General features: G+C 49.7%; 1 protein-coding gene across 3 annotated transcripts in view; it reads left to right on the forward strand.

The window, feature by feature from the left end:
- Window positions 1-396: 396 nt before the first annotated feature.
- SAMD4A (sterile alpha motif domain containing 4A) overlaps window positions 397-13,836 on the forward strand; it is a 94,746-nt gene continuing 81,306 nt past the window's right edge. For all 3 annotated transcript variants that reach the window (XR_014590353.1, XM_083863186.1, XM_083863185.1), the window contains exons 1-2: window positions 397-644; window positions 928-1,541. Coding sequence is in view for 2 of the 3 variants with exons in the window: in XM_083863186.1 (XP_083719312.1) it covers window positions 1,346-1,541 (196 nt within the window). In the remaining variant the exon portion in view is untranslated. The remainder of the gene's footprint in view (window positions 645-927; window positions 1,542-13,836) is intronic.

Consider the following 13,836-nt stretch of genomic DNA (forward strand, 5'->3'; position numbering starts at 1 on the left):
CAAAACTCTGGTTAAAAAAAAAAAAAGTTTTAAAAATTACCATTTGGGGGACGAGACCACATTTACCAAAACCCCAAATCGACGCTTTTTCCCCCCAAAACATCCCCCCGCTGCCATTCCCCCGCAGCCCACTAGGGGGCGGTTTCCTCCAGCGGGAGCTCCGCGGGCCGGCTGCGGCGCGGGGATCCGGAGTGTGTTATCCAGCCTTCCCTGTGCAGGGGGAGCGCCCAAAATTCCCGGGGGGAGTGGCAGAAAGGACTGGGAGCGATGGGGGGGGGGGGGGGGGGACACAGAGGGGACACACGGGGGACGCGCGTCCCCCTCGGGCTCCCCCCTCCGGCGCGCGGCTCGGCCCCGCCCACTCCCCCCTCGATGACGTCACCCGTATGCAAATGAGCGACATGGGGGAGCGGGGGCCCGGCGCGCGGCCGGCCTCAGTCTCGCGCCGCGGAGCGCGCGCGCGCCCCCCCCCCCCCTTTCCCGTCCTTCCCCTCTTTTCCCTTTTTTCCCTTTTCCCGCCTCCTTCCCCTCGTTTTTTTTTTTTACCCCCCCCCTTTTTTCATCCCATGGACATGGCACGGCCACCTTAAAACCGCCCCCCTCCTCCTCCTCTTCCCCCGATGGCCGGGGCCGGTATGAGTCAGGTGAGTGTGTTTTTATTATACAGAGTCTGTGTGTGTGTGTTGTGTGTGTGGGGGAGAACTTTTGGGATGGGGCGGGGGTGGGGGGTGAGGGGGGTGTGCTGGGTGCTCCCCCCCTATCCCATATCCCAAATGGCGGTGCTGGCTGAGGGGGGATCGCGGTGACGGTGTGGGAATGCGCGTTGGATGAGGAGAGTGGGAGGAAGGCAGAGTGGAGCCTTCCCCTCCATCCTCCTCCTCCTGCGGCCCCCCTGACGCCCCCTCCTCTCCTCTCTCTCTGTTCCAGGTGTGAAATCCCCCCGCCGGGAGGAGGTCGTTCCCCTCGCTGGCTGCAGCCCTGAACGCTGGGATTTTCCTTTTTTTTTTTTTTTTTTTTTTTTTTTGTCGGCCCCACCACCACCTCCCTCCTTCCCTCCCTCGCTCCCTCCCTCCAGGAATCCAGCGCTGCCAGAAAGAGAAGGGAGCAAAAAAAAAAAAAACCCAGCCCAGGCCGAGAGCCGCGTCCAGAAACCAAACCCGCCCTTCGCCTCGCAAAGGAGAATTTTTTTTTTATTATTATTATTATTATTTTTAAAATCCATATTATTATTATTTTTATTTTTAAACACCCCTGACCCGAGCACGGTGGCGGCAGCGGCGCCGGGGCAGGGAAGGCTGTCCCGGTTATTTATTCTCTCCCCGCAGAGCTGCCCCTCCGGCTCACCATGATGTTCCGAGACCAGGTCGGCGTCTTGGCCGGGTGGTTCAAGGGCTGGAACGAGTGCGAACAGACTGTTGCGCTGCTCTCGCTGCTCAAACGCGTCAGCCGGACCCAGGCTCGATTCCTCCAGCTCTGCCTCGAGCATTCCCTGGCAGACTGCACCGAGCTCCACATCCTCGAAGGGGAGGCCAACAACCCCGGTGAGTGCTGCTGTTTGCTGCTATAATGCCCTCAAAATATAAAAAATATATATATATATATGTATATATACCCTAGAAGCGGGTGCGGTTTGGGATCTCCCCCAGCTCGGTTGCGGCTCTTCTCGCTCACGTTTTATTTTTTTGGCTCATTTTCAGTTTGGTTTTTCACAGCAAACTACTCCTCTCCATGGCGTGGTGTAACTACGGTAGCATGAATGATTGGTGGGGTTTTTTTTATTTTTTTTTTTCCTCCTTTCCCCCCCCTGTGCTCCCCCCCTTCCTCCTTCCATGCAGTTTCCTGTGAAATAAGTAAGTCAGGTCACGTAGAGTCTGGATTTTCTAGGCTTCTTTTGGGCAACGTGGCTCGCTTTGCTCTCTGCAACATGCAGAAGCAGCAGCCCATTGCTACCTCAGACGAACTGTTATTGTATAAAGGTCTGGGCAACTGGCTTATCCTATTTTTTTTAATTTATTTTTTTTTTCCTGTTAAATGTGGCAATTCCTATTTCATCATTCAGATCCTGTTTGGACGCCTTTTTTTTTTTTTGCTTTTTTTTTTTTCCTGCGGCTCTGAATACCCCCCTTGTGTTTCAGCAGAGCTCTAAGAAAATATGAGTGGAGTGTTTCATGTTACTGAGCGGTGCAGGGACAGAAAATGTGCGTGGCTACCGAAAGTGTGTTTTTTCTTTTTTTATTTATTCGCCATCGCAAGTTGCTCAACTCCTCCAAAGTAAATGGGAGTTGGAGCAGGATGGGAATGGCACAAGCGCCGTGCGAATTGCGCCCGGTGTTCCCTTATTTATTTATGGGGGGTGTGTGTTACTGATGTGTCTGATCCTAAGTGTGGATGTACACAGGGATGCAAGTTGCTTCAAGTAGAGTTTTTGTAGCACAGAGGGGTCAGTAGGGGAAGGCAAAATGTCATTTAGTTGCGCAGTTCTGTTTCTCCAGCACCTCTCTCCAAAAAAAAAAAAAAAAAAAAAGAGAGAGAGAAATCCCGCAACCCATAAAAAGCAAAGCAAACCCCAGGGGACTGGAAGCTCTCGGGGTTTGGGCTGTGCGTGGCAGAGCAGTGATGGGTGGAAATCTTACGGCCGGATCCCGAACAGAGCCCCCGGTGTGGACGGGGCGGGAGGAATGCGGGGTCCTTCTCCAGCTGTTCCCTATTAGAGCACCGAGCCGGCAGGATTTGGCAGCTGCCTGCGCTGCCATTTGATGACAAGGTCCAGCCCAGCGCCGTGTTCCACCGAGGACGGATTTAAGTCCTTCTGCAGGAAACCGAGCCTGGAGCTGCTCCGGCGCAAAGGGATCGGGGCTGGCTGCAGGGGAGCCGGGCTGGAATTGGCCCTTCCCTTATATAGCTCGCAGGAATGAGAGGGAGGAATGCTGCCCAGTGCGTCTGGGCGAAATACTGCTGCTTTTATAAACAGCTGAAGGGATGAACCTCATCCATCCCTTTGGGTGGGGAGGTTTGGGAGGGAACACATTCTCCAAACTCGGCTGCTCCTGGATAAATCTGCAGCTTTCCCCGTGCCAGCTTCAGCACAGGTTTGCTGTGATTCCCTCTGTGCGTTGGTGTGAGCAATATATTTTTCTTTTTTTTTTTTTTTTTTTTTTTTTAATCAGCATCTCAGCTTTTCGTTCTGGCTGTGGGTTTGGCCATGGGAATTTGGGGGGGGGGATAATTTGCCTCTTACCATCAGGAAAGGCAAATTGTGAAGGAAAACAGGGCTCTGGAGTGGTCCTGGACACAGAGTCACGTAGGGCCGCCTGTGTGGTGGCGTTTTCTGGGTGTAAGGCTGGGTGCAGAGCAGGAGTTGGGCCCTTCCCATCTCCACTCGTGCAAGCAATCCCTGCTTGCCCCTGTAATCCCGTTGACCTTGCTTGGCGCGAGGATTTCTCCTGTGTGCAGAGCTTGGCATCCAGCCTCCTGCCTGGCCCTGGCTGCGTTGGTGGAGCTGCCTGAGCTCTCCCTGGCGTGCCTTCCAAAAATGATCTCTTCCTCCAGGGCATTTGTAACTCTGGTGCCAAAACCTGGGTCTGTTGAGTTCCTCTTTCTCACCAAGCACGCCTCTGTATGGTTTTCCCATGGGATGGACATGTCCCTGCATCCTGCAGAGCAGGACACGCTCTTTTCCAGGCAATCCTGTTGCAGTGCAGGGAAGGTCAGCTGAGATTTGTAACCTGGCTCTGTTAGGAAATATCTTTTAGTGTCTCGTGTTAGTGCTGCCTCCCTAAAACCTCCTGTGTTCCTTAAATCACTCCTGCTCCACGCCTGTTTGGCAGTCTGGCACTTGTCACTTGGCTGGTGATGGAATCACACCAAGTCCTGAACAGTAACATCGTCATCAAACCTTGCATTACTCGTTACTCTTTCAATCTTGGTGTTTGCATTATTAGTTTAGGCTGAATTCCTTCCTGGGCTGGGGTGTGAAGGGGCTCCTGGTACGTTTTCCTGGTGTTTGCTGACTTGGAAATAGTGGCTCCCTGCTTGTAGGGTGCCCCACTGGTATCCCTGGTGGGGGCTGTAAGGCAGGGGATGTTCCTTTTCCCTGAAATCCACTGTCTGGGAAGGGATGTCACCAGCTGAATGTAACCTGCTGGGCTAATGTACTGCAGCAGGTGTTGGAATTACACTGGGTCCTGGTGAGAATGGAGTTGTTTTGTACATGCAGGACCTGTTGCTTGTCCTAACCCTGTGAAGAGGTGGGAAAACTGGAATGTTACCCCGAGGTGATGGTCCTTAGCAGGAGTGGCAGCCCTGCTGGTCCATGGTGGATGGGCACCATCCTTGGAAATATCACCAGCACCAGAGATCAGGAAGGGTCCCAGAGGGAGAGCAGAGCTCAGAGATCCTCTCTGGTGGTGCTGGGCTCAGAGCCTTCAGGTGTGTGGACCAGGCATGGAGGAAAACCCATTTCAGCAAAGGTGTCCAGGTTGTTTCTTGGCTGGGAGACTCAAGATGAGAGGTCTGACGAATGGCAGATGTGGTGGGAAAACTCAAGGAAGAAAAATAACTCTTTTTAACTAGTTAATTGCCACACAGAAGCAAGTATATTTAGTTTAAAGGCGTTCTATCTTGTTTTTTTTTTTCCAAGTGTGAGGGTGTTTTCATAATGACAGCCAAGCCATCCTCATCAGTACTGCAAACCCAACGTGGCTCTGTATGACCCTCAGAAAGCCCTGAGGATCCTCCTGATTCCATGGTTCTCTGGATCCCTCCCTAAGCCTGGAGGGGTGGATATAACCTTGTTGCCAACCTCAGGTGTCTTGCAGGAAGCTGCACTGGAGTTCTGGGAGCACAAAGGTGTGGGGATGCTCAGGTGGCTGCAAGACCACCTGCAATCCATTGCTTGGTTATAAAGGGAAAATAGGAGTGGGAAGAAAACATAGAAGGGTATCCATACATTTTTCATTAGGTGAAATGTCCAGCTTGGGACTGTCCTACACAGTGGCTTCACTGGGCTTTAATGGTTTAAACTGGTGAAGAGTGTGGGTTGTTGCTAATTCAGTTTGAGCATGAATGTCTTGGTCTGCTGAGAAGGAGGAGAATATGGAAACCTTATTATCCATGCACAGAAATAGAAGTTTCAGGTATTCCATAGCACTATTTAAAAGCCTGCTATAACTTCCTTCCTTCCTTCCTTCCTTCCTTCCAGCCTGGCCTTGCTGGGCAGCTTCAGTCCCAGCTGCTCGGAGCTGTCAGGACGTGGTGACCTCCTCTAAGCTTCCAGTAAAGGTCAGGCAGGAGTGGGGTGAGCCTTGTGGTGGGAATTGGACCTGTGCTCCTCCTGGGGCACCTAGGGGTGCTGGCTATGGCTGCCCTTGTGGCCTGCAGAGCCAGTGAGGAGATGTGGGGGCTGTATCCTTGAAACATGGCCCACAGGCTTTGGGCATTGAGTGCAGAATGTGCTTCTGCTTTCATCTACTCCTGCAATCCTTCTGCATTTTTCTCTCAAAGCAGTCCCACATCCCATCCCACCAGCCCTGGCTTCCTCATTCCTGCAAGGTTGATAGAAGTGCCCAAAGACTCCTGTGGGTCCTCCAGGTGTCCAAACACCCACGTGCACTGATGGAAGCAGTGACAGCTTTAAGCTCTTGGCCTTAAAGGACAACAGGCTTTCTCTGGCCTGTACACAGGACATTAACTGCTCCATATGTTAGGGCCAAAATCTTTATTTCATTTCAGCAGGCTTTCAGGTATCAGGATGACCCACATTCCTCATCCTGGGAAGGACTGGCCAAAGGAAGAGACAAGGGTTGTAGGGAGCTGTAATGTCTTTTAATAGACCAAGTGATGCAGCTGGAAAAAATGGCCAGGCATGAAGGTGCACCAGCTCAGAGGAGAGCTTGTGTGGTTGTGGGGTGTTTTTTTTTCCCCAACTGTAGTAGCTGGTCTATTAAAAGGTATTACATATTCCTGCAGACCTTGCTGCTTATATCCTTAGCTCCCTGTGGCTCCAGCCCTGCATCTATTGCTGCCACCCCAGCCACAGAAAGTTTCCCAGCCCATCAGGAAGCTGCTGCCCTTGCACTGTGCAAATTTTGTAGTTCATCCCCAGTAACCCCCACTGATGGCAGATCATCCCAGTGCCCAGTTTGAAAATGCTCTCCATTTAATTTTTTTTCTTGGCTTACAGTTGTTTGCAATGCTGAACTCTGGTTTAAATGTCCTTGGTCAGTGTGTGGACATTGCTGGGCTGTCACACAGTGGGACTGGAGGAGCCCAGGAGGAGGATGGGGTGAGGAGCTTAGCCTGTGCTTACTGGAAGTGATAGGGAATTCTAAGTGCAGGGCTGGACATTGGCATTGTGTGGTCATTCCACACACTTGTCTCTGTCTGGAGAGGGATGTGAGCAGCCCTGCCAGCTCTGCTCATTAAAAATTAGGAGCTGGGACTTCTAAATGGAGAGATCACAGAATCACAGAAGGGTTGGAAGGGATGTGAAAGATCATCTTGTTCAAACTCTTCAGATAGGGACCGCTTCCACCAGACCAGGCTCCCAGTGTTCCATCCAACCTGGCCTTGAACACTTATAGGGATGGGACAGCCCCATCTTCTCTGGGTGATTTGGGCAAACCTTAGATCTGCTGAGCTGTTAGACACTTGCTTTTAACCTGCCTGCTGGTGCTTGATCTGCTGCCACACGTCTTTCCCAGGTTTTGTTTGCAAACTTGAGGGCTAAAAGCTGTCAATGCTGGGATTTTTGGAAAATACCAAGGGGAGGGGTACAGAAGTACAGAGTGATGTTAGCCAGGGGCTTTGAGCCAGGCTACACACCCAGTGTTCTCTTGTGATTCAAAGCTATTTTTATTTTTAGGGATGCTTTCCAGAGTGGCTGTGGGAAGCTCTGCAGGCTGGAGGAAGGTCTGTGGTGTGGCATTACAAAGGTTCCCCTTTGCTGTCCCCTCCACCCCAGTGATGGGACCTACATAAGACTCTTTTGGGCTTGCACTTTGCCCTTCTGTATTTTCTCCTATTTGCTGAAAAACTCCTTCCCTTGTTCCTGGCATGTGTCCCTTGCAGTAAGAGGAGTAAAGAGATATTCCTGTGCTTGCTCCCAAAATTTTGGCAGCATGAATGACAAGGTCTCCTCCACTGGCAGAAGTAATGAGGGCCAGAGGTCCTTTGGATGGGGGCTGGCAGAGCTTGCCAGGGTAGTAATTTTTTAGGTAGTAATGCTTAAAATGGGAAGGAAAAAGTTAACTAGTGGTAGCAGCCTGTTTTGCTGCCTGGAGCACAGTGTGGTGCAAGGGGGTTGTTCATGGGTGGGCTGCTTCATCCCAGAGATTTTCCATACTTTGCAGTGTCCTTTTAACCATTTTCTCAGGTAGTAGTTCATGGCTCAGTGAGGGACCTGATGCCAGGATTAATTTCTCCACTGACTTCAGTTGGGAAAAATCCCTCTGTGGAAGTGCATGTGAAAGATGCAGGGAGGCATTTCATGCATCATCACAGACCTGAGCTGGAGTTCTCTGCCTGGACCAGCTTGTTCCTTGATTCCTTCTGTGTGGATATCTTGTATTTATGCTTGGAAAAGCAGCAGAGCTGAAGTTCTCTCCCACCAGAGTGGGTGCAGGGAGGATGTTGGTGAAGGAGAGGAAGCACACAGAGCATCACTGTCAGGATATAGATTGATGGGAGAGGTCGAGGACAGCTTTAGATCAAGAGCTGAATAGGAACCAGCTGTAGAGCCATCAATTAAAATAATCTAGTTTGTGAATACACTTATCTGCAAACGAGATTAAATGGATGAGTGGGGAAAGCGCTCTGCCCGTAGCTTGGGCTGTTGCTGGTGGATGATCCTCTGCACAGTTGCATCCTTTGCCATGTTAGACCTCAAAATCTGAGCAAAGCTGCATGCCCATTTCACCAATTATATATTTCCAATTAGGCCAGCTGCTTTAAAACTAATTGATGCAACTGAATTTTCCTGCAGAGTTTCCCTGAAGCAGTTGACTGTTGTGGATCATGGTGCAGATTCCCATCTCTGTACAATTTCTCAAGCTTTGCCCTTTCTTTTTCTCATATTCCATCAAAAAAAACCCCACCTTGGTTTCATTTGTGGCCCATGAAAGCCACTTCTTACTGAGCTGGGAGTTATGTTTGCAATCAGCATAACTGAAATAGTAATTAGTGTGAACACCAGCTTTATTTTAGGCTGCATCCGTCAGTGCTTTAGTGCTCCGGCGTCGAGCTCGTGTCTAGTGTTACCACAGATAACTGCTGGGAGAAAGGGCACCCCTGGCACTGCCACTGCACCCCAACCCTGGGGCTGGATTCATCAGAGAGGGGAGGAGCTGCTGCTCTGCAGTGCTGTGTTTTGGGGCTCCCACCTGATGGCCCCAGTTTCCTCCTCACTTCTTGCACGGTGCCAGCCCAGTGCAGGAGCCCACACAAGCACAGGTCGTTGTGTTTGAAGCCCTTTTTGTCTGCAGAAAAGCCCCAAGGGTGGTGGGATGAGCCCTCACATGAGTTGTGTGTTTGTGCAGCTCTACCTCTGAGTGTTCATGTGCCCTTTGTATTCCCTATTTTCACCGAATAAACAAGACCATTACTATTTTACTAACTCTTGGTTACGTAAGAGCTGCTGGGGGATCTAAAAGAGGCTGCGGGTCTGATGCAAGGGATCCCCAGGCTTGCATGTTCATCCCTTTTCCCTTAAAAAAATGGTGTGTTTATCTTCCCAGTGCTCTGGTCCTAAGAAGAGACGCACAGAGATTTGCAGAGGTCATTGCTGAGTGCGAGTTTGGCAATGGCAAACAGCCAAGCCAGTGGATTTCCATCTTGTCCCAGTAATTACAAATAAAGTTGAGGTTGGGGTGAGCAGATCCGCTCCCGATTTCCTCTTCCGCAGCAGATGCATTAAGTGGAAGGGCAGGATCTCATCAAAACAAGGTTGGGATTCTCTGTTGGAGAAGGTGTTGCTGCTGGGTCTTCTTTGGAAAGGATTTTGTTGGGCAGAGGAGGTTGCGTTTCTGGATTTTCTCTGATGGAATAGACTGTGGGATGGTTTCATCCATAGCATAACAGCCCTGAAACTTGATTTGCTCAAGTTCTAGGTACTGAGCAGAAAATGAGCCTGGTCAGGGTGAGTGGACCAGCTCCAGAGACAGAAACCCAGTTTGTTTTGTACCTGGCAGGAGCTGGCTGTGTATGGGCTTCTCCTGGTTCTCCATACAGGAGAAAAACACATCTGGCTAAATCAGGAGGAGCTGTAAGTGAAGGATTCACCAGCACAGGCTCACCCATCAAATGCCCCATTCACAATGTGGGGTTTTATTGATGTATTAATCTGCAATGACTCCATGGCATGGCTGTGTCAGGGGTTTTGGTGAAAGTGTCTGAATTTTAGCCTGGTTTCTCTGGTGGGCTCTGTGCAGGTGTGTGGTGCAGCACCTCAGCTGAGGCTTCCTGTAAACCATGTACTTCCCTACCATTAACCCTGGCTGCTGCCCTTGGCAGACTCCTCAGGGCATTTGCAGTGCAAACACTTTCTTGTATTCTGTCAGAATAATCCACAGGGCAGAGAAAAGTGCTACCACAAATTTGGGGTCATTTTATGTTGTGGACAAGGGACTGTCCAAGATGGAAAACACAGATGGATGATACTGATGGCTCTGTTGCACCAAGGGCTGAGCCAGCTGCTGCCACAACCCCTGCAAACCTTCCCTGTTACTTGCAGGAGCTGGATGTGGCCCAGCTTGTTGAGTTATCATGCCTGAAGATGTTATTTTAATTAAAATAATGTTAATATTGTGACTGTCTTCTGCAGGACTCCATAGCTCTGCTCCACTCTTTGCTCCCAAGCAAGGCTGCCCTGCTTTAGAAACATGGGGAGACTTCAAAAAGCTTCTCTTCTGTTACTGATTCTCAAAAATAATTAATTCCAGATTGCCTTTTTTTAAATACAACTTGTTTCAGGCAGGCCAAAAACCTGCCTCTCCTTTAACCAGTTAGTTCTTCTGCTCTTTGGCTGTGTTGGTGCCTGGTGGGGAATGGGCATGTGTTGTGTTTAGAGTTTTAATTGTTGTTATAGGAAGAAATTGAGTGGGTGGATAAAACAGGGCTTAACCAAGTTTAGCCAGAAGCAACTTAAAACCCACTTTCCACACTGCTGCATTTTTTTCCTTTTTTTTCCCTTGTGTTTTTAACCCTGAACATCCACAGATCAGTTCATCTTGTCATTGGGTTTTTCCTGCTGCCCTCTTTTCTCTGTCCTCCATCAGGAATAGGAATTTAAGAAGGAAGAAACTGAGGAGAGAAATGTGGAGGGGAAAACCCCACGACTTTTGTTGTGGCAAAACTTGGCTGATCTGACATTTACAAGCAGAACATGGTGTTTCTGCAGCAGCTGCACTCTGTGTCCATGCATTTTCCTGCTTTTCAGTTTTCCTGCTAGGATGTTCCTCTTGTTTCTCATGCAGCAAACATCAGTGTGATTTTTTTTTTTTCTACCTTTTTTTCTGACTGTTCCCCAGTGTGCTCAAATTGCCACAGGGTCAGCTTGGTTCTGGGTAGGATTTTTTAAAAATCTTACAGTTGCAAAGAAGTGGATTATTAAAAAAAATACAAAGTCCCCTGGCTGTTTCCCTCCAGATAATGCAAACATAGATGAAATGTTGAGTTATAACTACCTGAGTGACCTTTTAAGATAAGAATTGTTATTGACTGGTGGTATTATGTTAAACTGATAAGAATTCTTTTTAGAAGAAGAGGAAAAAAAGCCCAACAAAACCCTTCAGTAACCATAACAACTTACTCTGCAGTGCAGGGGCAGCCCACAGCTCCTTCCTGACTCTGCTGCTGGGGGCTCAAGGTGGCACCACAGGGATCCCACCCAGCAGCTCCCTGGGGAAACCTCCCCAGAGCTCCAGGTTGTGCTGTGGGGGATGCCCGAGGTCACTTGGCTGCTCCTGCTGCTGTCAGCTCTCTAATTTTTCATCATCTGTAGGGAATTTCAGCTGGAGGGTTGTACTGAGGCTCAGTCTGGTGCTGGGGGTGTGGCTGCAGTGGGAGGGGATGGATGCAAGAGTGCTGGGAACAGGAAGGATCCCAGACTTGCAGAATGATTTGGGCTGGAAGGGGCCTTAAAGCTCACCTTGTTCCACCCCCTGCCATGGCAGGGACACCTTCCACTATCCCAAGTTGATCCAAGCCCTGTCCAGCCTGGCCTGGAACACTTACAGGGATCCAGGGGCAGCCACAGCTTCTCTGGGGACCTGTGCCAGGACCTCCCCACCCTCATAGCCAGGAATTCCTTCCCAATATCCCTTCCATCCCTGCCCTCTGACATTGCGCCTTGTCCTGTCACTTCATCCCTTGTCCAAAGCTCCTCTCCAGCTCTCTCATAACTCCTGTAGGCACTGGAAGGGTCTCTGAGGTCTCCCTGGAGGTTTCTCTTCTCCAGGCTGAGCAGGGATGCTTTTGGAGGTCAAAGGAGGATGCTTTCAATGGTCCCTGCTTAAGAAATGAGGAATGAGGCAAGGAAATCCCTTCTTTACAGTGACTGTGCTGGCAGGGTCAGGGCAGCCCTTGGAGCCCTGTTGGGAACTGGATCCATTCTGTGTCCTGGCAGAGGTGGCAGCTCCTGTTTCAGGTTATTACAGTTGATCAGGGGTGTGATGGGAGCACACGAGTACTTAGAGCCTTCTTTGGCCCAGCTGGGCCCTGTGGGCTGTGTTTGCATGTGCTGCTCCTGGCAATTCTGTCAGCTTAAAGCAGAATTCACACTTTGGTCACCTTCTGTTATCAGGGGTTGTCACTGAGGCTGTTAGAGCTAAAGAAAATCTGCCAAGAGCAACTGGGTTTTTTTACCAGCTTCTCCCTCCCCATCCCCTTGTGTTACCTGTGTGCCAAGGGTTCCCAATTTTCATGCAAAATGAACTCACAGCTCACTGGTGGGGATGAGCCTAAAGGTGAACAAACAACAAACAGCATCTTGGAAAGTGCAGAGACCCTAAAAAGAGAGAGGATAAGCCTGATAAAATACTCCAAATATTTTATGATTAGGGATGAGGGGAAAACAATGCGTTTGAGTCTGTAGCAGAAGAGGCAAAGGTGTGTAACTTTGTGTGTCTGCTCGGGAAATCAATTACTTAAACCTGCTGGGTTAGAAGTCATGGCAGCAGCAGGGAAGCTGTGCAAAGGTGTCTGCTTAGCCCCTGCTTGCCAACCTCTCCTCACATTCTTCTGGAGCAGCCAGTTGGATGCTGAGTGCTTTTTGTAGACGATGTCAAATCTCGGTCAGCCGGAGAGCCTTTATAAATAAAGGTGTCTGCTGGTATTCAGGCATATGTGGATAATAGCTGCTGTAATTCAGCTGTCCAGCCTGGCTTCCCAGCTTTTATAAATGACTGATCAGAGATTCCACTGAGAATGAGGATTTAAAGGGATGGAGCTGCTGGAAGTGGTCTCTGTGCTGATAAGTTTAGTGAGTCTCTATCCCCAGGGACAGGTGGCCGGCGTTGCCCTCCCTCCACTGATGTCCTGGGTTTATATTTCACACAAGGCAAATGTTGCATTAATAAAACTTGTGTTGTGGTTAGATGGCAGGGCTCTGCAGTCATTTCTTGCAAACTGCATTCAAATCTTTGAATTTGTCTTTTTTTTTTTTTATCCTTTTATTTATGGGAGCGGGTAAACACTCGGAGATCTCTCTGGACAAGCCACAGCAGCTGGAGGATACTGGTTTCTCTATGGAGTGGAGGAATTTCATCAGAGGAGCTATTGTTCCGCTGTGTTCTCAGCATTTTGGCAACTGTTCTTTAGATTAACCCTACAGAAAGGGGAGGGTGCTCTCTGCTGGGCCTGAAATAATTGCAAAAATGTGGGCAGATGCTTTTGCATTGTTAGAAATGGATCCTGGTTGGTAGTGGGGAAGCTTGGTGTGGGATTAGGGAATGAAGAAGCCCAAGTTCTTTAAATCCCTCCTGAAGCCAAACTGGATGTCAGCAATGATGTTCAGTTGGTTTCTGTTTTTAAAGCAGAAATAGTTGGTGTCTTCTCCCTCTGCCCTGAGCAGTCAGTAATCTCAGTGTTTGATAGCTGAGGCTCCAGTCCACAGTCCTACTGAACCACTGCAGAATCCTCACTGCCTGCAGGATCCATTTCCCTGGGCTGTATCAGGTTTGCCTGGCAAAGTTTTGGTGACGGGGTGGTGTCTGTGACAGCTGAAGGGGCATCCAGAGATTCCCTGGGCAGCCTGTGCTGGGGCCTCACCACCCTCACAGCCAAGAATTTACTCCCAATATCCCATCTAACCTGCTGATAGCAAAGAGCACACAAAATGAGTTCAGAGGGTGGCTTGAGACAGCCAGAGCAGTGTAAATTTGGAGGGATGAGCAGTCTGGATGGGGCTTGGGGCAACCTGGTAGTGGAAGGTGTCTCTGCCCATGGCAGGGGGTGGATCTGGATGGTCTTTAAGGTCCCTTGCAACCCAAACCAGGCTGTGATTGCTCATCCAGGAGCTGCTGTGGTTCCTTTGCTGGCTACTCAGAGGAGAAACAAGCCCATGACTTGTGGCCAAGGGGTGATGAAGCTCCTCAATCACCCTGCAGTGATTCTCCCTCTGCCAGTGCCTGCAGGGCTGATTCAGCCCTCAGCTCTGCTAGTTGCCAGATCTGCAAAACATAACCAAATTCAGGGTTTTTTTTAATCTTATGTGCCTATTTTGATTCAGTTTACCCATACAATTACACTAATTTGCCTTATTACATGCAAAAAGATTAAAAATACATCTGGCAGAGAGGATTAAAAGCTGGTAATCTGGCTGCTAAGGAGCACGCAAGGCTT

This window comes from Zosterops lateralis, assembly GCF_965231275.1.
Source record: "Zosterops lateralis genome assembly, chromosome: 6".
Lineage (NCBI taxonomy): Eukaryota > Metazoa > Chordata > Aves > Passeriformes > Zosteropidae > Zosterops > Zosterops lateralis.